The 27,468-nt window shown below is 37.8% G+C and overlaps 1 protein-coding gene across 1 annotated transcript; it reads right to left on the reverse strand.

Annotated features, from left to right (window-relative positions):
* Window positions 1-2,331: 2,331 nt before the first annotated feature.
* On the reverse strand, window positions 2,332-8,660 carry LOC141643186 (2-hydroxyacyl-CoA lyase). The gene is made up of 2 exons (XM_074452226.1): window positions 6,872-8,660; window positions 2,332-2,951 (listed from the first exon to the last, which is right to left on the reverse strand). The coding sequence occupies exons 1-2, from the start codon at window positions 8,270-8,272 to the stop codon at window positions 2,637-2,639; spliced, it is 1,716 nt and encodes a 571-aa protein (XP_074308327.1). The 5' UTR covers window positions 8,273-8,660; the 3' UTR covers window positions 2,332-2,636.
* Between the last annotated feature and the right edge of the window lie 18,808 nt (window positions 8,661-27,468).

The following is a 27,468-nucleotide window of genomic DNA, read 5'->3' on the forward strand; positions in this document are numbered from 1 at the left end:
TGTTGAGTTCCTTTTAGTAGACATTTTATTTAACCCATTCATATTCTATGGAATAGGAGAAAAACAGAAAAAGTCCGATCCATTATCGGACAACGAATCGGCCTGATAAGGAATTTGCCAAATTTTCGCTGAAGATTAAAAGTCTCTAAGAAAATTGGTTATTTCACAACTGTCATTTTTTTATAAGCTAAGAGAACTAGGTTGATCCTCTACTGTAAGATCAACTTATATCATAAAGTCAGCTACTTTTTTAGCATCACGAAAGCAATGTTTAATTAACATTTCTTCAAAGAAATGCAGGTCTAAGTGTCTAACTTCACGTCCTTAATAATACTTGAAATTTCTCACGGAATTTGTCAAGTACTACGAATTCCATTGATAACACAAAGATTATATATAACCTTCTAGTATCAATTTTGAAATTCCTAAAAATTTAGCTGCAAGAATGCCTATTTTTAATACAAGAGCTTTTTGCAACAAGAATTCCATTAGATCCACAATCCTTAGCTCCAAACAAAATAACTTTCCCATTATGGTCTTTCAAAGAGTAACCTATATAGAGTAGGCAATGGGCCGGCCCGCGTGCCGGCCCATCGTGCTTTCCCCCAAATTTGGTCCGGCCCAGGCACAGATATTGGGCTTCTCGGGACGTGCCGTGCCAGGCCCATTAACCTCAGCCCCCGCCGCGGCTCGCTCCTGGCACGCCCATTTTCGTGCTCGGGCCGTGCCTGGCCCATGGGCTAATCGTGCCTTGCACGTGGGCTAACCCATGGGCCTTCGGTTTTTTTCTTGTTTTAAAAAAAATATTATATTTTTTGTATTTTTTGTCTAATAACCGATGAATATCAATGATTTAAATACTTATTTTATTAAATATTAATGTACATGATTTATTGTATATTTTATGTGCTCGATTTAATTAAATAATTAAGAACCGATCTTTAAAAAAGACGGCTAGATCTTAATTAAAACAACCATAAACAGTTAGTTTTCTTCCCTTACGTGCCATGCCAGTCCCGCCGTGCCAAGTGCGTGCTTGTGCCACTCGGGCTCGTGCCGTGCTGTGCCAAAGCACGGAGTTTTTCCAAATTCCGCTCCGCGGCCCGACTTCAGCCCACTCGTGCCGTGCTCGTGCCTAGGTTACTATTCACTCCGGGTCGTGCCGTGCCGGACTCGTGCCGCCCAAGCTGGCCCGGCTCGAATTTCCATCTCTAAACCTAAAGCAGCTTTATTTCCATTTATTTTCGTTCTGTCAAAATTTACCTTTAGAAAACCATTAGGAGGCTTCTCCCAGCTAATTTGTTTGTTAGTGCTAATTTTATCGAGATTGTCGAGATCCTCTAATTTAATCTCATTCCAAATTTTAATGTTATTACTACAAAATAGAATAAGCTCGTTGATATTAACCAGGACATTATTAAAAATGAGTCATTTTTAAAGAACCATGAATTCCACCAAACAAAAACAACTTTAATAAAATCAACTTTTGTAATTGATTCTTTGAAACAGTTGAGTTTCATTACAAAGTTTTGACTTGAAACATTATTATATGTTGTTAAAAAATTATTAAAGTTAATAATGCTCATATTTTGGATGATCTCGGTCCTAAATAGGATGATTGCACAAAACACAATGAGGGACATTTTGCTCGTGTTCAATAAGATCAAATGCGACGCGGCTTGGAACAAGTGTAAGAAGGCTTCTGTGATATGGTGCATCTCCTATTCACCAATTGAGCTGCTGCCTTTTTGTGTCCTCTCCTTTGCAGGCGGAAGCCATTACTCTCAGGGAAGCTCTTGGCTGGGCTTCTAATGAAGGCCTTCTTCATGTCGACTTTTCTACTGACCGCTTACATTTAGTTTTGTGGTTGACTGGATGCCAAAACCACCGTCTTTCTTTTAGTTTTTGTCCCAAGAGATCCAATAGCATAGTACACTCTGTAGCCCAAAGGGCATCGTAAAGCTACTTAGTTTTAGTTGCAAAAAAAAAACCGATCACAAGACATGACTCACAAGTCAGTGGTTTGCTAAAAACTCTCAAAAGAGAACCAATTAACGAGCAGAGACAAACCAACCCTGCTCCAACAATGTACCTTGCAGTTTACCGCATTTGAAATCTCAATCTAATAGTAGAGAATCGGGTGCTACATATGATAGCTAGCATGCAGCGAATCCATAAAATTGTTCCCGGTGTCCTGTAATTTTTTTAACGAAAGCACTATTACACTATAACTATCAATTGTTTCTCGGCCAATGATGGCAGATATCTCCTCTAAAGAAACAAGATATGCACATATCAGGCCGGTTCGCAGTAAACTCCTCACACATAAAATTAAAGAAACAATATAAATTCATATCTTCAAGCATTTAATATCTATGGTATCATTGTGTTACAATAGTGTACAAACCAACGACAATTTTCAAGAATTACATGCATCTATACAACAGTTTGTATCCTGATTTATTTTAAATTGCTCGTGGAACACCAAGCTTTCAAAGCTAAAAAGAAATAACGAGTCTTATAATAGACGATCTCAACCAACCTCTAAATAAACGTGTAAGGGTTTGTGGATTGGACTCTCACATTAAGTCCGTCTCATTAGTTTGCGGAAGTGAAAAGGAATTTTGTACCTCACTTTAGTTCTTGTGTTGGAGCCTTCCACTTTCAGAACCAGCGTAAGGATCAAGAATAACATTAATTACAGCAGGTTTTCTAGCTGAAAACGATTCGTCCAAGGCCGACTTCAACTCGTCGGGGGTTTTTACCAAATACCCTTTTCCACCAAAAGCTTCTATCAAGACGTGGTATTTTGCCTCATGCACGAAAGAGGTCGGTGCAGGATCATCTTTATGTGGGCCAGTGATCTCTTCAGGGCTTCTACGATCACCGCCATAAACACCTCCGTTGTTGAAAACTATAACTACCACAGGCAACTGGTACCGCACTAGTGTCTGCATCATTTACGGAAATAACAATAAGAGGTGACCCAAAAATGTTCAGAAACACAAGTTCTTTTGCAGGAATAGTCTATACTCAGAGATTACTACTAGTATTATATTTCTCCTTTCAAGGTAGATGGAGACTAATATAAGCCCTTTTTCAATTTTGAGTGGGTTTATGAGAACATGAATATTAGCTGAATTGGAATGGTGTCGCATTAGTTATAATATGAGATTGTTATCATATAGTAAGATATTAATTGGGTAAGGTATAATCATTAAGGAGTCGTGCTTTAGCTGCAGATGACTGGTATAGCATATGCAGTATAGCAGTATAGCAGTAGGGTAAATCATACAAAAAAGTTCTACAAATCAAAGACAAATACTTCTATAAAATAACTGATAAAGTTAAACCAATCCTCTATACATAAGTTATAGCTCTGGATCATTCAGGTGCAATATGCTTATCTTTCGCTATATGACAGCAGGCTAAATCAGACAAAAGATAAAAATGAGTGACATATTGACATATATTTTCGACAATTAACACAGTTCAACCAAACATTTACAGGTAAGTGCCTTGGCTTAATGGCCGGTTCAGAATTACATCAACCATGTTACTTGTATGCCCGAGAGGGGAAGGAAATGAAGACGTTAAACTGATGGCAAGTGGTTGCTGGGACTAGAGTAGTATACTTACAAAGCATATGTGCCGTTTATATGTGTGGGTGGACTAACACCTCCGACTAATCCTTAGTCCAGGCTATAGTACATTGACAAGAAAGGAGGAGGTGGTACCTAACCTAACCATAAACGAGGGCGGATCTTCATCAAAGTTTCCATGCTTATATAGTTATATCACGTTGGTTGGCGCAGTGGTAGCATGGGGCTGCGCTTGGTAGGGAGGTCTGCGGATCGATCCCCCACAACTGCGATTGGGAGGGGTTTAAATACCGTAATCCTTGGACACGCCCCGAAATCCGGATTAGTCGGCCCAATGTGGTTCGGATTACCGGATGGTTTAGACCAAAAAAAATATAGTTATATCACGTTGGAATTGAACAGCGGGGGAGCAGGGTCGTACCCTGATGCTCGCAAAGGGCTCCGACAGTCCAGCAACCTTTTATTTGGATGGAGGAATTTGGAGGGAAAGAGAAGGAGATAATTTCAAATGTAGGCTTCATGTCATTTACAATACAGAATCCAAGCAAAACAACTCCAACAGAGATCCACAGAAATGGCGCTCAAATACATGAGCACCAAAATGGAATGGATTCATAAGGCAGAAAACAAAAAAGGGAGAAATCAGAGTGGTAAATGGCGAAGGAAACATACTCTCTAGACAAAATATAGTGACGACTAAGGATTCCTTCTGTTCTATAGTTTTTCTACTATCAAATTATCTCTAGCTTCAGGTTTGATCCAACATTGTAGTATGAACCTCAAAATTTGTTGCTTGGTGAAAAATCACTCATTGACCTTCGCAATGCATCCAAGATGTACAACATAGTACAAAAAACAAGGCCTCACTTTGGCTTTCACAGAAAAACATAGGGTCTACCATATAATACAAAGACAATACCAAAGATGCTCATAATACGGTCTCAAGTAGTCAATTTATAGTTATTACTTGTTAGCCTCCTTTAACCCACTAACACGGACCTTTGCACTATAAACTAGAGGTATTACACAATCATAAAAGTGTATATAATGGCTATTGCACAATACCATGCAAAGAAAGATTCACATAACATATCAACAAAGTTGGTGAAGGATAGATAGCTGCACTGCCAGTGAGCAGTAAAGGCTGTTAAACTATGTTAACAGTGTGTGGTATTCCTACAAGGCTACGAACAAAGTTTCTTCGTGACTCTCTGTTAACCTATCATGCTTCAAGTAGCCGAACATTTTCACTATTGACCTCAACTTTCAACAGGAATTGGCTCATCAACCTTTCGCAATTACACCAAAATATACTCAGTGCAATGTAAAATCAAGGCACTATAAGCTGCTACACATAAACAAAGGTCTCTATTTCCTATAAGCACACAAGGTCATCCAATTCATACTATGTTACCTAAGATGAGCTATCACAAAACGATCACCCTGTTGCAGAAAAGTAGGGTTCAACAAATTAATGTACATAATCCTCAGGCGCCCAAAAAAAAAAAAAAAAAGAGATCCACATGAATGTGTCTCGGATACTTGAGCACAAAAAATGGAAGCGGTCACCCTTTCTACAAGGCAGACACACAGCAACAAAACAAAGGTACGAAGTAAATGGTGAACAAACCATACTGTGAACATTGCAATAATATAGTGCCAGACTAAGGATTCTTTGTACCCTACTGTATTCTATGATCCTTATGTCTCAAGCTCAAGGTTGCAGCAACATTATAGTATAAACCTTAAGCCGCAGTAGATTGTTGGAAAATCACTCCTTGACCTTTGCAAAGTAAACACGGGGAATCAAGGCCTCGCTTTGGTTTTCCTCATAACGCACATTATGAAAAAACAAGGCCTCACTTGGACTATCGTAGCATAAACTACAGCCTACAGGTACAATGAGATGCAAAACATTAGGCCTTTCTTACTCATCTCCCAAACCCCGTATATGGTCATCAACTAGCCCAAAGTCTTACCCACCAAAGGAGCTCAAAGAACGGTTGGAAGTACTCTGGTCTTCAACTTCTTTAAACACACTATATCGAACTTCACAACATAAACTGGAGGTATTATGAGATGCTAATACTCCATACTAAACAAAAGAACTTCCCGAATGACCTTCCAAAACCCATGTATAGTCATCCAACTAGCCCAATGTATACTTAAAATGGGTGCTCATCACATGGTTCGAAGCACACGGCGTACAAACTTCCCTATGGTACCTTACACCCACAAAAATATCGTACTGCCTTAATTAGCCAAACACGTGGTAGTGTATAAAATCACATACAAATATTTAATCCTTGGCTTCCTTTAACCTAAAATAAGAACTAGAGGTATAATGAGATACTAATCAGAAAGGTTTTAAATAAGCTTTCAAAACCCACACATATGGTCATCCAACTAGCATAAAATCACATACAAACATATAGTACAGTCTCGGGTAATCTTTAGCCAGCGGCATCTTTTAACAAGCTCAATTGACCATTGCAACATAAACGAGCGGTAAAACGAGATGCAAAGCAAAAACTTTTATTAATCAGATTCCGAAAACCACATATGGTCATCCAACTAGCATGGGAGAATATTAACAAAGGCACTTCTCATATGGTGTCAAGTAATCTTTAGTCCTTGGCATCCATTAACACACTTCATGGATAATTGCTACATAAACTAAGGGGTCGTTTGGTTCAACAAAGCGGAATGGAATGAAATGGAGTCTGATAGTATGGGGTTCTAAAGCCATACTTGCTAAATGTTATTTGGTTCACCATAAATTTGTAGAAGGGGGGAATGGAGTTTGATTCCAAGAGAGGATGGTGAGTATGAGATTCCAAGGGGTTGGGGTGGAGTTAGAATCCATTAGGTATCTAACTCTATTTCAAATTCATTCAATTCCATTTCATTCCAAAGTAGCTAATCAAACACCCCCTAAAGGTATAGAGGTATAATGAGATACTAAACTAAAAACCCTTCTTAATCAACTTCCACAACCCATGTATGGGGTATGGTCATCCAACTAGCAAAATGACTACTAAAATCATAAGGTTGTAATCATAACTTGGTTAAAATCTCGACATCAAAACTACCCTTTTCGTTCCCTTACACTCAAAAAATACCATACTTCCTTAATTACGTAAACACATTACACGGTACAGAATCACATATAGAATCACAACACAACATACAGCCAAATATCACAAAACAATCAACACAATTATATAGCTCATATGACAAGTGCAGGTTGAAAGACAGAGTGACAATACCTCAACTTCCATGGCACTAAACCCGAAACCAGAATCCCCCTCAACCGCAACGACCAACCGCTCAGGGCAAGCAACAGCAGCAGCAATACAATACCCTAAACCAACCCCCATAGTTCCCCAAGTACCGGCATCCAACCTAGTCCTAGGCTCCATCTGAGGCAAAACAGCCCTTCCCACATCCATAGTATTCGCCCCTTCCGAAACCAACACAGGATACGGACTCCCAACCCCAAGGATCGCATCTCTAATAATTCTCATAGGAGTCATAAAATTAAAAGGCACAACAACCTTACTCAACTGTACCTCCATCTTAGCCACATTATCCTTAACCTTACTCGAAATCGACTCAACCCAAGGATGATTCCTCCCTAAACAAAAGGGATCATCCTTAATCTCCTTATTAATCAAACCCAACACCTCCTTAGCATCCCCAATTAACCCGACATATGGCTTCCTCAACTCAACCTCCTCCTTACATATATCCACCAATATAAACTTAACATCATGGGCCCACTTTGGTGGCTCCCCAAAGTGTAGCAACCAGTTTAACCTGGCTCCAACCACTAACGCCACGTCACACTGTCCTATAGCTAGAGACCTCGCTGCGGTCGCAGCCAGGTCGTGATTATCCGGTAACATCCCTTTTCCCATTGGGGTAGGCAAGAAGGGTATTCCCGTCATTTCAACAAACTTCTTCAGCTCCCCCTCCGCACGTGCGTACGCCGCACCTTTCCCGACAACAATCAGCGGTCGTTTCGCCGACCGTAGAGCCGCAACCGCCGCCGACAAATCACCGGAAAACCCGCTGGGTTTTTCGGAAACGCCAGCCGACGCGGCCGCTTTAATCAGCTCGTCAGCCTCGTCTTCCGTAACGGTCTGGTGAAGAACGTCGGTGGGGAGGTCGAGATAGACTCCACCGGGTCGACCCGACACGGCATGGCGTAAGACGTCGAATACATGACCCGGGACTTGGGAAATAGATACGGGTTTAGCGGAGAATTTAGAGAACGGTTTGACGGTAGCAAGTTGGTCAAGTTCCTGAAAATCACCTTTACCCGAATAATGTTGGTCGGAGGATCCGGAAATGAGGAGAGTGGGCCAGGCGTTGATAGCGGCGTTGGATAATCCGGCTAACCCGTGGACGCAACCCGGGCCGGATACAGTTAACAGAATACCGGGTTTACCGGTTAAGAAGCCGTAAGCAGAGGCGGCGTATCCGGCGGATTGTTCGTTGTGAAAAGCGATAAACCGGATACCGAGGGCAACGGATCGGGTAGCTAGAGAAGTGACCGGGATTCCGACCACACCAAACATGTGGGTTACTCCGGCATGGAGGAGAGTTTTAGCTACTAGTGTGTTTCCGTCAATTTGGGTTCGGGTTTGGGGTTGGGTTAGTGCCATTTTGTGGGTAGGAGAAGTTGGAGGAGAGTGGGAAACGTGGAGTGTTTTATAAGGGAAGATTAATGAGATGTGGGTAGCGTGAGTATTGATTGAGGTAGATTAGTTAATGAGATTGATGATTTGTAGTCCTTGATTTGTGTATATTGTTGATTGTTGTTGGTGGAGTGAGCAAGTTATAGGGAGGAATTGAGTTGGATTTGATATGACTGGGGTTGGGTAGGAAGCAGATCAACGGTGTTTATGCTTGTCCTTGTCACAACGAGTTACCCAATAAATCAAGACCATGGAATTGTTAGGTCACTAAGACTGTGCATGCACATCCGCCATCATTTTGTCAAACACAAATCAGGATTTGTGACGGACAAAATTCGTCACTTTAAAGAGACGTAAAATAAAAGGGCAAGTGATGAGGGACTATAAATGTGTGTTTGGATTGAGTGATTTGGAGAGAAAAATAAGGGAGTGAGAGTAGGGATTTAAAATCCATTGTTTGGATAGAAACTCAGGGTGAAAGGAAATGGAGGGGGGAGAATTGGAGGGATCCAATTTCCCTTCTCCAAGCCTAATTAAAATTTCTCAACAATCAATACATCTATATCTATCTATCTATCTATATTAATAAAGGAAGCTTTTTTCGAGCGTTTACAAGTCTCCAACGTTTACGAACTACCCGGAGTATAAAATATAGATAAAATAATAATATTGATTATCCTAGAAGATCTTAATTACTAAATACACAACAATACACATTGATAGCAAAAATATGAAGGATTATGTGCGAGCATGCATTCTACCACATTTTAATATCAAGTTAATTAACTACTCCGTATAAAACTCTTTTAAGGAATTTTAAATTTGATAGGACTCAAACTATTAGCACGTATATATACGGCTTTCTAACAGTCAAAATTCCAAATTTCCAAACGTGTGATTCCCATGTGGTTTCCCCTTCCCTTTAAACTCATATTTATATTTATATTTATATTTTATTTTTATTGTGAATGCAATCTCATGTTTATTCGTAATTTATGTTTTTGATACTGTTTATTGATCAACAATTATTCAATGTGTTAATTACATTGTTTATTGAATAATTAGGTTATTAAATGGTAATGATCTGATTTTAAATTTTTGGTAGGATGTGAAGAATGCTACTGAAGATGAACACAATAGAACGAGAATATCAGATGCATCTACAACACTGTCATAAGTATTACCATTAAATTAGATTAGATTGGACATGGGAAGTATACTATTTAGGATTTAAAAGTAAATAATCTATTTTCCTTCATTTTATTTCTATTTATTGAGAAAAGACCAAACTCCTAACAACCGATATGATTAATTGATTATAAGTTGATAATTATCTTGATTGAAACAATACTCCTTTCATCCCAAAAATATAGTAGAATATTGTCAACTACATCGATCTTCTCCAATTCTAATTTTACCTTCTTTCATCTTTTACAGGTTTCAATAGATAAATGGTGGGTTTTTAAGAAGGATCAAAAAACTATTATAATTGGAATTGTTGTTATACAAATAAAATATGAACGATTTATCACCAAATAAAATAAAATAATATATTGTTATGAATTCGACTAAGGATAGAATACCGGTATATATCTTACGAATTTCACTAAAGGATACCGGTATGTAATTCAAATTGTCAAATTAGGCCCAATTTTTGTTGCGAGCCATTGAGGAGTTGAAAATTAGTATCATCCATTTACAGCTACTCACAAAAGACAGATTTCTAATAAACTTACTAAATACGTACTTCGTAATATAGTAGGATCTATGCTATGCATTATATTGATTTTCCGACGCATCGGAATGCAGTTTGAAAGACATAGAAAATACTTAGGTTTACGTTTTTGTTGAGGGCAAAAAAGGTTTGTGAAGTCAGGAACTCGGATCTTCACTTTAAAAAGTAGGACAACTATCAATATGGTAATCCAATTTATCCAAAATGAAACAGGACAATAAATAATTGAGACGGAGGAAGTACGATTTAAGGAGTACATGTCTCAAAATGAAATAGGACAACAAATGACTAGAATGGAGGGAGTACGATTTAAGGAGTACATGTCTCAAAATGGAAGGACAACAAATAAGTGATACGGAGGAAATACAATTTAAAGATTACCATAAGTGAAGTGGAAGATATTTCGAAAACGGATAGAATGTTATTTTCTCCATAGGGTTGGTAACCCACGACTCATTTAAAACACTTTTGCCCTGTGAAATTGATTAATGTCGTCCATAATTTTGCATACTCATACTCTAGCCGTTTAAGATGATAATAATATGAACATTGTGCGATAATTTTCTTGGATACAATCTAAATATTTAATACCCATTAAACACCTTAACCATAGTAGTAGTATACTCCCTCCGTTCTGGTCAAATATCGTCCTTTGTTTTTGGCTCAAAGACCAAGGAAAGAGGGAGAGCCCAATTACTAAATGACAAGTGGAGCAAATTGAGTGTGAATGATTAAATTGTTCATTAAGTTCATTATTAAAATAGAAAGGACAACAACTCACTGAAACACCCTAATATGAAAAAGAACAACAATGACCGGGACAGGAGTACTTCGTATATAATAGGCGTACAAATATCTACATTTATCTTTGGCCTTTGCATATACTCTATTCATTTCGGTCATTTGTTTACCATTAAACAAAGAGCAAGTAAATGGACGTAAAGGGAAAAGACCGTTTATGATGGTTGTTAATGGATGACAAATAGATATAAATGTGTATGATCAGATAACTTATGCAAAACTTGGCTAATATAAAAAGGTAGCAAATGAAGGAGATGCCTTAAAATGAAATAGGTAAAAAAATAACCGGATCGGAGGATTATATGGATAGATAGAGGGTTCATATTTCTTAATGCATGCTTACTAACCTTACCTGTATTAAACTTGATAAAATACTGCATGTAATAGATTTGTAATTAATTGATCAGGACACCTATCATAAGTAGAACATCACACGTACAAAGTAGCACACAGTTTCGGTCATACAAACACTTTTAGTTACTGCAGTACTTACAATAAAACATTACAAAAGGGCCCGTGCATCGCACGGGCATTAAATCTAGTATATATATAAAAGAGAGTTTTTTCGAGCGATCTGAGAGCGTCCACATCATCAAAAATCAATTTAGGAAAGTATAATTTTTTATGTAAAAAATAAAGTGGAAAATCTTTTAATTATTATAATATGTATATTTCCTAAATTATATTCAAGTGATATTTCCAATTTTTATATCAAACTTTTACATTTCATTTGGCAAAAAAATATCGTTAAAAAAATTATGAAAATAATATAATTAGCTTTGTGTAAAAAAATGCTATCATTAGAGTATAAATTTCATATTATTTGCACATATTAAAGATGGTGTACTTCTTAATATGTAAAATTGTGTACTTTTTAGAATGTTTTATCCCACATTGGAAAATAAGTAGGTGTGGTGAATATACTACATATAAATAGTAGAATTGTTCCACACCGAAAGATTAGTATAAGGTGATATGATCCTATGATTATAAATAGGATCATATTTGGAACTTATGTATCTACCCAAAAAATTTTGAGTCTCATAAATATTGTTTTAAAGAGCTCTTAAGATTTTTTATCATTATCTACGATATGATATAAAAAATAAAGTGGAAATCGTTGGGAACTACTCGGGAAAGAGTTAAGAACATGAACAAGAAAATAAAAAAATAACTAAAGGTTTTACTAATGGTAATCTCCTGACACAATACAAAACTAAAGATTTTACTTATGGTTATCTTCTGAATGCAGTAATAGAGCGTTAATGAGTCGTTATATGTACGATGTAGAGATCCATATCTAATAATCGAGACTAAGTGATTTTACCTTCAAAGAAAAATAATATGTATACAATAGTGATTTTTTAAGAAGAGACATGTATTTCTTGGTATGTTATATCTTTCACATTGAAAAATAATGTAGGCAATATGAACATACTACGTCTAAATAATTAAATTATGTATCTCACATTGAAATAATAGTATACGGTAGGGTGATTCTATAAATATAAATAGGAGGCATCCTTGAAACTTATGTATTAATCCAAAATTTTTTGATATAAAAGATATAGACTTTTTAACATGTTATATGTCTCACATTGAAAAATAATGCAGGTGTTGTGAATATATTATGTATAAATAAATAATAGATATGTCCCATATATATACATTTTCTATATTATATTAAAGTGATGTTTATAATTTTGATATAAAAACTTTATATTTCATTTGAAAAAAAAGTATCGTATGAAAATTATATAATTAGATTGTGACAAAAAAATGCTATCATTAGAGTGTATATTGTATTGTAGTGTATTTTCTCATTATTAAATCGGGTTGATGTCAAAGTAGGTGCAAAAAAAAAATGGTGTACTTAGTATGTTATTTGTCCTACATTGAAAAGTAACGTAAGTGTGGTGAATATACTACGTATAAATATTAGAATTGTCCCACATCGGAAGATTATCATAAGGCATGGTGATCTTATGATTATAAATAGAAGTCATAACCCAAAATCTTTTGATTCCCTTAAGTATTATCAGGGATAACTCTTAAAAGAGTTTGTATTACTGTCTCTACAATAATGGTTTCTAACCTAAGTTAATGTTTGGAAAATCTTTTAGTTATTATACTTCCTCCATTCAACTCCACTCTACCATCTTTCCTTTTTCATCCATTCAACTCCACTCTATCTATTTCCTAAAAAGAAATGTCAAATGACCATTTTGTCCTCATATCCCATTACTTATTTATAATATTTGTCACTCATACCCCACTACTTCTACATCAAACTCCACCATTTTCCACCCATACCCCACTTAATTACATTATACCTCATTATTTATTTACAATATTTTTCACTCAACCCCAGCCTTCTTAATATTTGTGCAAAATACAAATAGGTAGAGTGGAGTTGAATGGAGGAAGTAATATATACTATGTATTTCTTATTTTATATTCAAGTAATGTTTCTAATTTTTATATAAAAACTTTTAAATTTCATTTGACAAAATAATGTAGGTAAAAAAATTATGAAAATAATATTATTAGATTCATGGTAAGAAATGCTATCATTATAGTATATATATATTTCATATAATTTGCACATATTAAAGATGGTGTATTTCATAGTATGTTATATCTCCTACATTAAAAAATAATATAGGTGTGATAAATATACTACATATAAAAAATAGAATTTTCCCATATCGAAATATAGCATAAGGTGGGTGATTCTATGAGCATCCTTGGAACTTAGGCATCAACCCAAAATCTTTTGAGTCGCTTAGGTATTGTCTTGAAGAGCTCTTAAAAGTTTATATCATTATATTTTCTACCTATAGATTTTATATGTCCCATATTGAAAAATAATATAGGTGTGGTAAATATACTATGTTTAAATAATAATATAATTAGAATTGTGTTAAAAAATATTTTATCATTAGAGTATAGGTTCTTATCATTTGCACATATTTTAATTATGATAAAAAAAATAGAAAACAAACGTCCATAGTAGCATGTGTAATCTATCAAAGTTCAAGGTTACCATGAGAAATTTCCAATATTATAATGATATAGTTAATAAAATTTGCATTTAAAAGAGAGATATCCGTACCAATAAAACAATAAAGGGGGTATTATTTTTTAATTGTTATTTTATTGTCACGCCATCAAACTTAACGTCCATTTAACAGCCTTTACATTAGGGGGTACCATGGACAAAAAAATGGAACCTCAAGGGTACTATAGGCAGATTTTTAAAAGTAGGGGTAACATGGAAAATTTAACAAAATTAAGGGGTACCAGGGAAAATTTCCGTATCTCAATTATGTTAAATTTTTTTTGAAGAAAAACAACGTACAAATATTAATGGAGAGTACTTGATCATATTATTAAATTTAAATATAACTATTAGATATAATGAGCAGCAATTATCTGTATTCGGTATTCGAGATCTGGTTGGATGTCGAACTAAGTACACAAAAGATGGAGTAATTCTGAGTATGTTATTTGTCCCACATTGAAAAATAATGCAGGTTTGATAAATATATATTACGTATAAATATTATAATTGTCCCACATCAGAAAAAAATCCAATTTTTGTGAATATATTACTTATAAATAGTAGAATTGTCCCACATCGAAAGATTAGTATAAGGTGGGGTGATTATATGATTATAAATAAGAGTTAACCCACGTATATATTAATCTTTTATTTTTTTTTAAAGAGATATTTTAATAATATGTAAACAAATCATTAGACATATAATGTAAACATTAAACGCTTATAACGTTTTTTTTTGCATTATAAATAAGCTAATTACCCCGTTGCAATGCACGGGCATTCAAACTAGTATATATAAAGCAGAAACTTTTTAAGCGATATTAGAGAGTCGGACTTTTTTAGAATTCCTAACAAGAGTAGATTTCAAAACAAATTTAATAAAATTATCATAATAAAAGTAAATTTCTTAATATTTTAATAAACTTATCATAATATAAGTAGATGAAATTTATTTTAACAAGGTTATTCTAATTAATATAAGTAGGTGATATTAAAAAAAAATAATGTAACTAATTATGGTATATTAATTATAATATAAGCATTATTCATCATATACTATATCACGTTAATTAGATTTTGCTCTCTTTTGAAATTCACATTTTTAAAATTACTCCCTTTTGAATTTTTTTGCTAAAATTACTCCCAAATTGCATTTTTTTTCCTAAAATTATTTCAAAACTCCAATTTAAGTGACCTATTTCATCTGTTTTTGAACTTATTCCGTTTGTGCCTTAGCCAATTTATACTTTGAAAGGTATAACTATGTAGACAAATGGAAAGAGAGTTCAAAAATAGAGAAAATAAGTCACTTAAATTGAAGTTTTGAAGCAATTTTAGTAAAAAAAAAAATACAACTTAAGGGAGTAATTTTAGCAAAAAATTTCAAAAGGGAGTAATTTTTAAAATGTGGATTTCAAAAGGGAGTAAAACATAATTAACTATACTATATCTTAAATTTCATTTCTCACATTAACTGAAAATTTAAATGAAACCTAAAAATGTAGCTTAAAAGATAACTGAAAATTAAGAGGTGGTTTTTTAATTGATTGACCCGATTAAATCTCGTGTCGTGTTCGTGTCGATCCAGTTACATTAATATGTCATCAAATCTCAACCCTAGCCCATTAATTTCGTGTCGTGTTTTCGTGTCATGTCATATTTGGAAAGTGTAAGTATATTTATGTGAGGATCAAGAAAACTTGGGATTAATTTAGTAAATAGGTTATTCATGTCGGGTTCGTGTCTAAAATGCTGAACCCAAACCTACCCAATTAAATATCATGTCGTGTTATTGTCGACCCACTTACATAAATGGGTCGTTAAATGTTAACCCAAGCCCGTTAATTTTGTATCGGATTCTTGTCGTGTTTTCGTGTCATGTCATTGTTTATCGGCTCTAATGTTGTGCCATAACAATAAACAAGAGTTAGGAATAGTCACTAAATAATGTTGAAATTTACCTGCCGAAACCAATTTTTATTAATGGTCAGCTTTATGTAGTTTCAAGCTAAGAACGTCATCCGAGAGATTAAGGTTCTACATCGATGATAGAGACCAAATGTATCAAGGCCACAAGGACATTCTTTACAAAGAAGTTTTCATAATTTACCAAATTAAGATTGTAGATACCTCATTTCTGCACCTCCCGCAAACCACCTGGTGATGATTGGGCCGCATGTTTGGTATGCGGAACGATTTGTGACAGTTCGTAAGTTTATCGTCAAGTGATCGCTCAAACACTTGTGTCTACCTCTTAAATGTCATCTACGTGCCGATACGGTCGTTTTGGAATTTGGAGTCCGCGTCATAAAACCGTCTTCATTTTCTAAAACCGAGTCAGAATGTTCTGGAATGTTCCGGATATTTCTATTCCATATTTTACAATCTTTTAATCTTTGGCAAATAATTTCCCGTAATATTCACACAAAATATTAAGGAAAACAAGATTAATCCGTTATTCCATAACCAAAACACGGAAATCTTTCTTCCGCAGGAGGAAACCACTTGGGAAAGGACGCAGCAGGTGCTGCGCCTCTTCCAAGAGACGCAGTGCCTGCTGCGCCTCTTCCCAAGTCCTTTTCTGCGTTTTTTCGTATATTTTCATATCTTTTTGAGATTCACTTCCAAAGTTTCTCCGAAAACCATATTTCCTCCGCGTGATTATAGTATAAATAGAGACCTTCGGTCTCACATATTTCTCACGCGAGTGTCCGCCCTTCTCTTCTCCCTTTGCATTCTAGACCACGTTCTTACTTTTTGGCGTCTACGTGCTTGAACTTTCGACCACGTAAGCTCGGATCTTTCTGAGTACCAGCCTCGTTTTCCATGACTGGCTAATTTGACCAACTTCACCATAATCATAATTAATCAATCTGTTTTAATTCTTCTTACGAGGGCACTTTCGTCTACATTCGAGTCGAGCATCACTAAAACGTTAACTTAGTTCATCTCGTTTCGTCAAACATGTAAGTCTGAGGGTGTATAATCCCTATTTTATTATTGTTATTTACTTTTGTAATCAATATTGTAAGATTTATGTCGAAAGTATTTCTAAAACCGATTTCTAAAACCTTGTTTAAAACCCTTTTTACGAGTTACCAGAAGATGACCGTCGAGAAAGGACGCAACAACTGCTGCGCCTCTTCGAAGGGACGCAACACCTGCTGCGCCTCTTCGTGAGGCTGCCACAGTTCCTGCTTCCTTTCTTCTTCCTTCGTCTTTTGTCAATTCGTCTCTTTTATTTTCTTTCTTTTGTCTTTGATTCTTTTGATACGATAATTTGAACATAATTACTCAAGCATAATAATATGACATGTATCATCATTAATGTTTAATTCATCATAATTCCCGACTTAAATCCCAAGTAATTCATATTTGCGGGTTTTCGTCTTTAAAATCAAATTCGGTTTTTAGAGGTTCGATTCATCCATATTGAGTCTCTGGAATTCGTCATTGATATATTTTTCACCTTTTGTTCATCGTCACCATCATTAATTCGTCATTAATAACATGTTTAACCTAATTAATTTGTTTGGTTTGTTTAATTAATTAACCTTTTAATCTTGTAAATAATTCGTTCTAACTATTTTTGTTCATGTTTTACTATTTTTATGACCCTCAATCATATGTAAATAACCTGCTAATCACTTTCATTCGAGTCAAATATTCATAATCAATCACTAAATTAACCAACGAATATTAACGATTTGCAATTCCGGCTTCACATCCAGAATTGAGCCAAGGAACAGACGCAGCAACTGCTGCGCTTCTTCCAAAGGACGCAGCTCTGCTGCGCCTTTTCCTGGTTAATTTCTGTCTCTGAACTCCCGTTTTGCTTTGACCTAGTTATTAGCTGACGTATTAATTAACTACTAATCGTATTATCGCCTAATTCCTGTTCGTTTGTTTATTCTTTCTCAAATTATCCGTTTTAGAAGTATTTTCGACATAAATCATTTAATCCGATGTAATTGTTGTAATTTCCTTTATTGTATTTATTATATTTCTTGTATTGTATTGTATGCTTTCACATGTAATTGAACTTAAATCTCCAACTTTGACCCAATTGCATGTTAAACTACGTGTTCACCGACTTAGTATTAATTCTCACATGCTAGGATTAATTTATTGGATGTTTCATTGCATGCATATAATCGACAATATATTGAGTATAGATAATTTCCCTAATCATTAGTAGAGGCCGCTATCGAGGCGGGCGAGATTAGGTGTTCGATCAAAATAGCTTCCTAATACGTACCCTCACCCCTTACTCCAGATCTCTATGAACATCTGTGTTCATTTGCATCCACGAGAGTCATTCTAGACATAGAATGCTAAGGGTAACGAGTTCTTGGTGTTCATGTCACTACTTTGTGTCTTGACATGGCACGGGGTATTCGAACGGTTTCCAATTTTCCGTTATAAATTGGTGGCTACTCCACAAATGCAAACGCTTTTTCTCCCAAGCGCCCCCGTGGGCCCGCGTCCACAGTTTGGCGACTCCGCTGGGGATAATACACTTATGTGTAGCCAAAAGGGTGAAACTTGAACAAGGTTAGGGAATAGTTTGTACAAGACAATTGTCGGTTTTCATAACTCGGTCTTCCTAGATCGTTTCATTCGGCCTTCCTAGGCCCAACCCAACCCAACCCATTCGACCAATCGTCCCGTCTAAACGGTCCTAATTCTGATTTGGGCTTAAGGATGGATAGCGATTGACGTCATCCATACTATGGTACTTACTCTTGTTTGTATCAAGGACTTTCACTACTTGAGGAAATGGACTAGGAATCGGCCTTACTCCTGTTTGGTATGAGCCTCTCCACAGACTTTGGGTTTGATTGTTCGGTATGGCAACCCACCCTTTAAACCAAAACCATTCTAAATGCACTCAGCATCCCGTTATAATGCTCGTATATTGTTTGTACCATACGTGATCACCATTTCTAAACCATGACGATTTTTGTAAAATCAAAATCCTTCTTTAAAATATAAAATTTCGAAGTATAGGCCTGATATTAGCACAAAACAAGCCGAAACTCGGTCCAATTGTCGAGTCAAAATTCGGGCCTCAAAACCCATTTCAAAACCTCACTTCGAGTCCACTCCTACAACTACAATAAAGTTGACTAGGACCAACACTTTTCAAACTTTGTCATTTCCTCAAAACTCACTGACACAAGTAGCACACTCCCACTTCACAAGTCAAAACATTTCTTTTCAAGTAAGTGTGCTAGAATGGTCGATCGTGTTTTGATTCGTCGTCGATCTCTTATTCAGTTTTCAAGATGCCTGAAACAAGCGACGTGAACTTCAACCAACTCCAGATTGGTAATGATCAAATCCTAGCTGCGCTAGCTCGTCTCCAAGTTACTCAAGACCAAGTGTATGATCGCCTTGATACCATTGAGGGCCGAATATATGTCGTAGAAACGAGGATGCCTCCTCGAGAAAGTGAGATGGCTGATGACTTCGTGAACAACTTCAGTGACGAAAACCCTCCCATAGGTATGACTGCAGCTAAGAAACGACTCCAATACTTGGAGGAACAATTGATGTATCTCATAGGGGATGACATTTATAGGGAGAACAATCGCAAATATGAGGCTGTGAGTTCCAAGTTGCCAACCAACTTCAACATGACGGATATCCCTAAATTCAAGGGGCATGAAAACCCTTTGAACCATATATGTGCCTTCAAGGATTACATGTCTATCAAAGGCATTAAACCCGAGATATTCTTAAGGATCTTTCCTTCATCTCTTGACATCATCCCAAAACAATGGTTCTATTCGCTGGAGCACAAGAAAATCGCTACCTGGGATGATGCCGCAATCGAGTTTGCTAAACAATATGCGGATAATGCTAAAATCCAAGTCAACATGCGCACTTTAGAGGTTCTTTCCCAAAATGACAAAGAAGGTTTCACCGATTTCCTAAGTCGGTGGAGGAAGACTAGTACTCAACTTGTTGAACGTCCGGATGAAGCCACCCTCGTGGAGAAATTCATGGACAACCTAAAGCCCATTTATGCAAATCATTTGAGGTATCAAAACATCAAGACCTTCAAAGATTTGACCGTACTAGGGACATGGATTGAAGATGACATCCGTAAAGGGCTCTTGTCCAAAACGATAGGTCGTGGATATCAAGGCTCAACAAGTCATTCTTACGGCTCTACTAGCAAGACTGATGAAGTTAACCTCTTCGAGCCATCTAAGAAGAGTACCCCTCCAAGGAAATTCACAAATCTAGGGGACACATATTCCAATGCTCTGAAAAGGTTGATGAAACTCGGCAAACTTCAACCCATAGGCCCTACACCCGAACCAGAAAAGAAATCCAAATTCTGGGATGAGAATTCGTACTGGGAATACCATAGAGGTAAGGGACATGATACAGAGAAATGCTACAAACTGAAAAATGTACTTCAAGATATGATCAAAGACGGTCGCCTACCAATACCACCTGGAGGTAAGCCTAACAACACTCATAATCCACTTGGAGTTCTGATGATTACAAGTGATGAATCTACCCTAGATTGCTCACATCTTATCTCCCCAAAAGAAGAGGTGATCAATGGGATATGGACGGATAGAGAAGAAGACGTCTACCTCCAGGATCTTCCCTTAATCAAGAGCGCCGAAAGCATCATAGATGAGATCATTGCCACACTGGACACAGAAACCAACACCAATCAGTAGAAAGGATGGAGAAAATCGATCAAGTGGACAAACAATCAAGGAAGACTCTTCAAGCTCACTACTGGAGAAGGAGAGATGTTCAAAGGAGAACCAGAGGACGATGAATTCGAGCCAGAGTCAGAGTCGGAGTTAGAGTCGGAGTCTAGAGAAGTTCCTAGAGAGTCTCCTCCTGTCGTCATTCCCACTCCCCTCGTTTCTCCTAGCTTAGTGTCAAATAGCAACAGTAGTTCGGGAAATGTCCCAACCGCCGTCCCTTTACCGCCACTGACTGCAGATCAGATGGCTTCTTTGTTTCAACTTTTCTCAAATCTTAATATGAATAAATCAGGTTCTGCTTACTCTTCGTGTTATCTTGAATACCATTCTGTTTACGATGATAATGAGAATGACCCAGACCCTGACTCATGCGAAATACCTCCCTACATAGCCAAAGAAATACTATAAGAGGGGGAAGGGGGACCAATGATAGAGAATACTGAACCCATCAACGTAGGATCTGAACTAGAACCCCAAGAACTTAGGATAGGGACAACCTTGAGCCCCTCCGAAAGGGCCAATTTCATAGACCTCCTACACGAGTTCAAAGACATTTTTGCTTGGTCCTACAAAGATATGTCAGGGATCGACAGGGACATTGCAGAGCATAGAATCCCAATCAAACCAGGTTTCAAACCCGTGAAACAGAAGTTTCGACGAATGAGGACAGAATGGGCTCTTAAGATCAAAGAAGAAGTCGATAAACAATTCAAAGTCGGGTTCATCAAAGTTTCCGAGTACTCAGACTGGGTAGCTAACATAGTACCCGTACCCAAAAAGGATGGGAGAATCCGTGTTTGTGTTGATTTTAGAGACTTAAACAAAGCAAGTCCTAAGGACGACTTCCCTCTACCACATATCGACATATTAGTGGATAATACGACGGATCACGCATTGCTATCCTTCATGGATGGATACGCAGGATATAACCAGATCAAGATGGCCTTAGAAGACATGCATAAGACCGCCTTTGTCACTCAATGGGGAACCTATTGCTACACGGTCATGTCGTTTGGGTTAATCAATGCCGGAGCTACATACCAACGCACCGCAACTACGCTCTTACATGACATGATGCATAAAGAAGTTGAGGTATACGTAGATGACATGATTGTCAAGTCCAAAGAAAGAGAGGGACACATTGTGAACCTTTGCAAATTCTTCTCAAGGCTGCGGAAGTACAACATGAGCCTCAATCCTCAGAAATGCGCATTCGGAGTAACATCTGGCAAACTCCTAGGATACATTGTTAGTCAACGAGGTATAGAAATAGACCCTTCCAAGATCAAAGCTCTAATCGAAATGCCGCAACCTCAAACAGAGAAAGAAGTTAGGGGGTTCCTAGGCAAGGTACAATACATAAGTCGATTCATATCGAAACTCACCATGATCTGCGAACCTATATTCAAGAAGTTAAAGAAAATAGATCACACTATGTGGGATGATGACTGTCAGAAGGGTTTCGATCGAATCAAGGAAATACTAGCCAAACCGCCAGTGCTCATGCCACCTCAACGAGATCAACCTCTTGGTAAATATCTCACGGTAACTGAAACGACCATGGGTGCCATGCTAGCTCAAACTGTAGTAAAAGAAGAAAGAGCCATTTACTACCTTAGTAAGAAGTTCTTGGAGTACGAGTGCAAATACACACCACTCGAGAAGATATGCCTCGCTCTTGTGTGGGCAACGAAGAAGCTACACCATTACATGCTTAGCTACTCCGTCAAAATATTCTCCAAAATGGATCCTGTCAAATACCTCTTCGAGAAACCCGTTCTCAATGGAAGTTTAGCAAGATGGACTTTGATTCTCTCAGAGTTCAATCTCAAGTATGTGCCTTTGAAAGTCATAAAGGGGCACGCCGTTGCCGAATTCTTCGCAGAAAATCCCATCAATGATACACAAACGATAGACACCTGGTCGTTTCCGGATGAGGATATACTCCAGACGGATGTAGACTCCTGGGACCTCTATTTTGATGGGGCTTTGAATTTAAGAGGATTTGGAATAGGAGTGTTGCTCATTTCTCCTGAAGGCGAGCATACACCAATCTCTGTCAAACTCGACTTCGAGGTGACAAATAACGCTGCAGAATATGAAGCATGTCTCATTGGATTGCAAGCGGCAGTAAGTTTAGGCATCAAGAATCTTCGAATACATGAGGCTTCATCCTTGATCATCAATCAAATTAAGGGATCTTGGAAAATCCGAAGCGAAAGCTTGGCACCTTATCAAGCCAGAATAGACCAAGTAGCCCAATTCTTCGATCAAGTAACCTACTTACATCTACCTCGAGAAGAAAATCAATTTGCAGATGCTCTTGCAAAACTTGCATCTTTGATTAATATGCCGGATAGCATGGTATAAATGTCTTTGTGCATCGAACGACGATCAGAGCCAGCTTACGTGCACCAAATCACCGATGAAGAGGAAATTACGGAGGAGCCTTGGTTCCAAGCAATCCTAAACTTCAAATTCAATGTCACCTATCCACCAGAAATGGACAAAAGGGGACAACGCGCTATCCGCTTGCTAGCTTCCCAATACGTCCTCATGCAAGGAGAGTTATACAAAAGAACACCTCTTGGTGTAATCGTACGTTGTCTTGATCATTCACAGGCACGGAAAGTGATGGAAGAAGTCCATGATGGAGAATGTGGCCCTCACATGAGGGGACCCATGATGGCAAAGAAAATCACACGTTTAGGGTATTATTGGACCACGATGGAATCTGATTGCATCAAATATGTAAGACATTGCCATAATTGCCAAATCTTTGGGAATGTGCAACATGTTCCTCCTTCATTGCTTTACACCATGACATCTCCCTGGCCATTTTATGCTTGGGGAATTGACATCATCGGTAAAATCACTCCAGCCAGAACAGGAGGTCACTGTTTCATCCTAGTAGCAATCGATTATTTCACCAAGTGGGTAGAAGCGGCTTCCTACACCAGTCTTACGGCCAAGAACGTAGCAAAGTTCATACAAACCAATATTATCTGTCGATATGGTTGCCCACATGAGATCATCAGTGACAATGGGTCACATTTCCAAGCTGAAACTGAATAATTGCTAGCCAAGTACAAAATTAAGCATCACCACTCCTCGCCATATAGAGACCACAAGCCAATGGCGCGGTAGAAGCAGCAAACAAAAACATTGTCACGATTCTCAAGAAAATGATTGACAACTATAGAGATTGGCCAAGCAAGATACCCTTTGCTTTATGGGGATACCGTACATCCGTTAGGACGCCCACTGAGGCTACTTCTTTCTATTTGACCTACGGCATGGAGGCTGTACAACCAGTCGAGCTAGAAATACCATCCTTGCGTATTTTACTCAAAGTTAAATCCCAGAAGCCGAGTGGAAGAGGGATAGATATGAAGAACTCATCCTCCTGGATGAACGAAGGTTACGTGCATTACACAATGTGCAAACGTACCAGGTGCGCATCAAACGAGCCTTCAACAAAAGGGTTAAGCCAAGGAACATTAAAGAAGGAGACTTGGTCCTCAAATCCATTAGGGCTCTTTTACCTGTCGATTCACGAGGAAAATTCAAACCCAATTGGGCCGGGCCATTCCTAGTCAAGTCCATACTTCCAGGGGGTGCGGTTAGGATCACAGACCTAGATGGGAACGAATTTGCCAACCCAACAAACCTTGACCAACTGAAACGGTACTATGCCTAGAATAGAAGCAAAAACGCGCCTCGCGTGGCCTCACGTGTCGCTCCTGTGGCACGAAATAAACGGCCCCTTGCTAAGCTGAATCGAGCTAATGTAGTCTTGCTCTTGCATTTTGACAATTTGTCATTCTCATATCACCAAATAAACTAAATTGCATTTTAGGAGTTAGTAAAGCTCATGCTTATTTTCTAAAGTTCACTACAAGCTCTTGCTTAGAATAATTATTCTTTTACATTTACTCGAACTACGCGCAAGGGTTTGATTTCATTTTTTTAAAGAATACGTAGGCAATCCTTCACGGGATACAACCCACTTAATTATTTTAAATGTAAATAGAAGGACATTTGCGAATGCATTTGAAATTCGACAAGAATAATAAAAAGAAATTCACAACGGTTTCATAACCAATTAAACTTTTTTTATGTCATTAATAATAATAGTACGTTACATAATAAAAATAAATAGGCTAGGATTCTAAAAACTCCACCTTCTTATTACAATAATAATAATAATAAATAATAATAAAGACTTAGGCTACTCTTCCATTTTCCTTTTGCCATTGTCGTTCCTATCATACTTCTTGTCCCGACCTCGAGCCGGACGCTCTTGCACCACTTCCGACCTAATCACCAATGGTCTCTCTCGTGATCTTGCTTTGCCCTTCCTGTCAACCACCATCTCGATGGCAGGAGAAGTCTTCGGTTTCTTCGAAGGATGAACAACTCGAAACCCGGCTTCTTCCTCTCCCTCAGTCAGATACTTCTCCTTCTCCTTTTCCACCTCGCGAACCTTGTAGTCAACAGGTTCACGCTTCCTTAACCTCTTACGCTCCTCCGGAGTAGCAGCTTTCCTCCACCGCAGATAGGAGTCTGACACCCATAGAGCACTGACAGAAGAATTCAGGAACCAAATATTCCACTGGGCCCATTTGATGGCCCATTCTCTTCGACTCTCAGTAGTAAGCGCCACGGCAGTTTGCGGGACAGTGTCAAGCTTCGGGATCCTCTGCTTCAATCCAACCCGCCTCATCAACCTCTCCGGAAAAATGCATATCATAAATTCCAAGCCGGGAATGCGAACAGAATGGGTAGGATTCAAGGAAGATACTCCAGTGACAGATTTAAGATGCCACCATGGTATGATCCATCTGATTAAGGGGCCATCTTCACTCTTCAATTTATTCTCCCAGTAATTGCAAACTCGAGTGAAGTCCACCATGTAAAGCCTGGTCCTCATTGCAATTGAAAGAGCACGATAAGCAGGAACATTAACTGGGGGCTCGATCAATCGAAGACGCTCCATAAGCCAGACTTACCAAAAGCGGGTAAAAAAAAACGAAAAAAAAAAAACAAAAAAAAAGAGAAGAAAATAAAAAGAGAAAAGAGTTCTTTTACCTGCAATATAATGGGACTTCCCAAATAAGGTAGGTCGCGATTGGCTTTCCCGTTATCTAAGCCCAATAGGATCTCTCCTAAACACAGACAAGCTGGGCTCCTGCGCAGCTCCATTTGCTCAATCAAGCTCAAGAGACGAGTGTCGCCTCTCATATCCTCATCAACATACCCTTGAAGGACATACACATGTAATAGGCCAAATCCGAATGCCCTTCGCCTCACAACATAAGAGACAGTGGGATCAGCCCTATTGATAAATCGATCGATGAAATCCAACATTCGCACTCCTTTAGAAGTCACAAGACGGTCAACATCAACTCTGGCCAATCCAAGCAAGTCTCTAAACTTGTTCTTATACTCTTGAGAAGTGGGGGGAATAGCAGGCAAATGTTCCGGGTCCCGACCACCAATCGCAGCAATCTCCTCGGGAAATGGGCAAATGTCGCCTCCAGGGAAGACAAATACATGATAATTCGGGTCCCAATAGTCAAGACAAGCATCTAGGAACGGTTTGACTACCTTGATCAACTTCAAGCTCAAAAGCGATCCAAAATTATAAGCACCCATGTCGTGTTTCTCCACATTGGAGAACTCATTTGTCCATTCTTTTAGACGAATCTCAAGAGTATTCATGATGTATGCTTATTTTGGGAGATTTGTGTGATAAGACGAAGAAAGACAGAAGAATTATGCGAATAAAACCTCCCTCGACGTCTCTATTTATACTAAAAGCTGTTTCCTAAAATCCGTCAGGACGGACGCACTGAAGAACAGGCGCAGCAGGTGCTGCGCCACTTCGAAGGGACGCAGCTCTTGCTGCGCCTCTTCCTCAGCACTCTTTCTGTGATTTTCCGCATTGGATCTTTCCTAAATACCTCAGCGAATAATTTCCTATTCATACGGGTTATTATTTTGGTAAATACGACAAGTTGCCATATTTCGTATTTTCTAATTTTGCGGACACGAATTTCGAGACGATATCGACATTTTCGTCATTTTAGCAAACTTATACATTTCTTTTTAATTTTCTTTTTTTGGGGAATCATTTCACCTATTTAATTTAATTTATTCATTTTTTTTCGAATCTATACATTTTTGTATTTAATTTAATTATATCATTTTTTTTTCAAACTTATACATTTCTTTTTAATTTTCTTTTTTTGGGGAATCATTCCGCTCTCCTTCCACATCACATTTCAAACTTATATGTTTTTATTTTTTCCTTTTTTAGGGGGTAACCCTCCCTACCGTCCGGTCATTTCCGACCAAATTTTTGCATTTTCATTTCTGGTCATATTTTTTTTGCATTTTCGAGTCATTGTTTTGCGCTAATTTAGGCCATATGTACAAATATATGTTCTATGAGATTTCTTTGTAAATTTCGGCAGCATGACGGCGTAAACCGTCATCTACCAAACCTGTTCAAAGCTAACCTGCAGGTACAAACAAAGCAACCCAGCAGCAAAGGCACTCAGGCCATCATATATACAACCAAAAGGGATATGTACACCAAACTGGGGGCTCGAGCCCCAAAGCAAGATCCAAATGTCCAAAAGTGGGTCCTAAAATGTATAAATGTACAAAAATACAACCAAAAAACAAGAAGCAACACGGAAGCTACTGCAGGTCGCCGTCTAGCTCAGCAACTTTCGCCTCGAGAGCAGAAACCTCGGCGTCGCAGACCTCGAGCTCCCTCAGCAGGCGAGCTGTCTCCTCTCGGGACTGGGCAAGC

This window comes from Silene latifolia, chromosome 2 (genome assembly GCF_048544455.1).
Source record: "Silene latifolia isolate original U9 population chromosome 2, ASM4854445v1, whole genome shotgun sequence".
In the NCBI taxonomy this organism is placed as follows: domain Eukaryota; kingdom Viridiplantae; phylum Streptophyta; class Magnoliopsida; order Caryophyllales; family Caryophyllaceae; genus Silene; species Silene latifolia.

Bases quoted from the DNA above. Each gene is read 5' to 3' on its own strand.
- LOC141643186 (XM_074452226.1), bottom strand. From the start codon at position 8,272: ATGGCACTAACCCAACCCCAAACCCGAACCCAAATTGACGGAAACACA. The intron at 2,952-6,871 runs GTATTGTCACTC...TAAATGATGCAG, and splicing joins TTAGTGCCATGGAAGTTGAG to ACACTAGTGCGGTACCAGTT.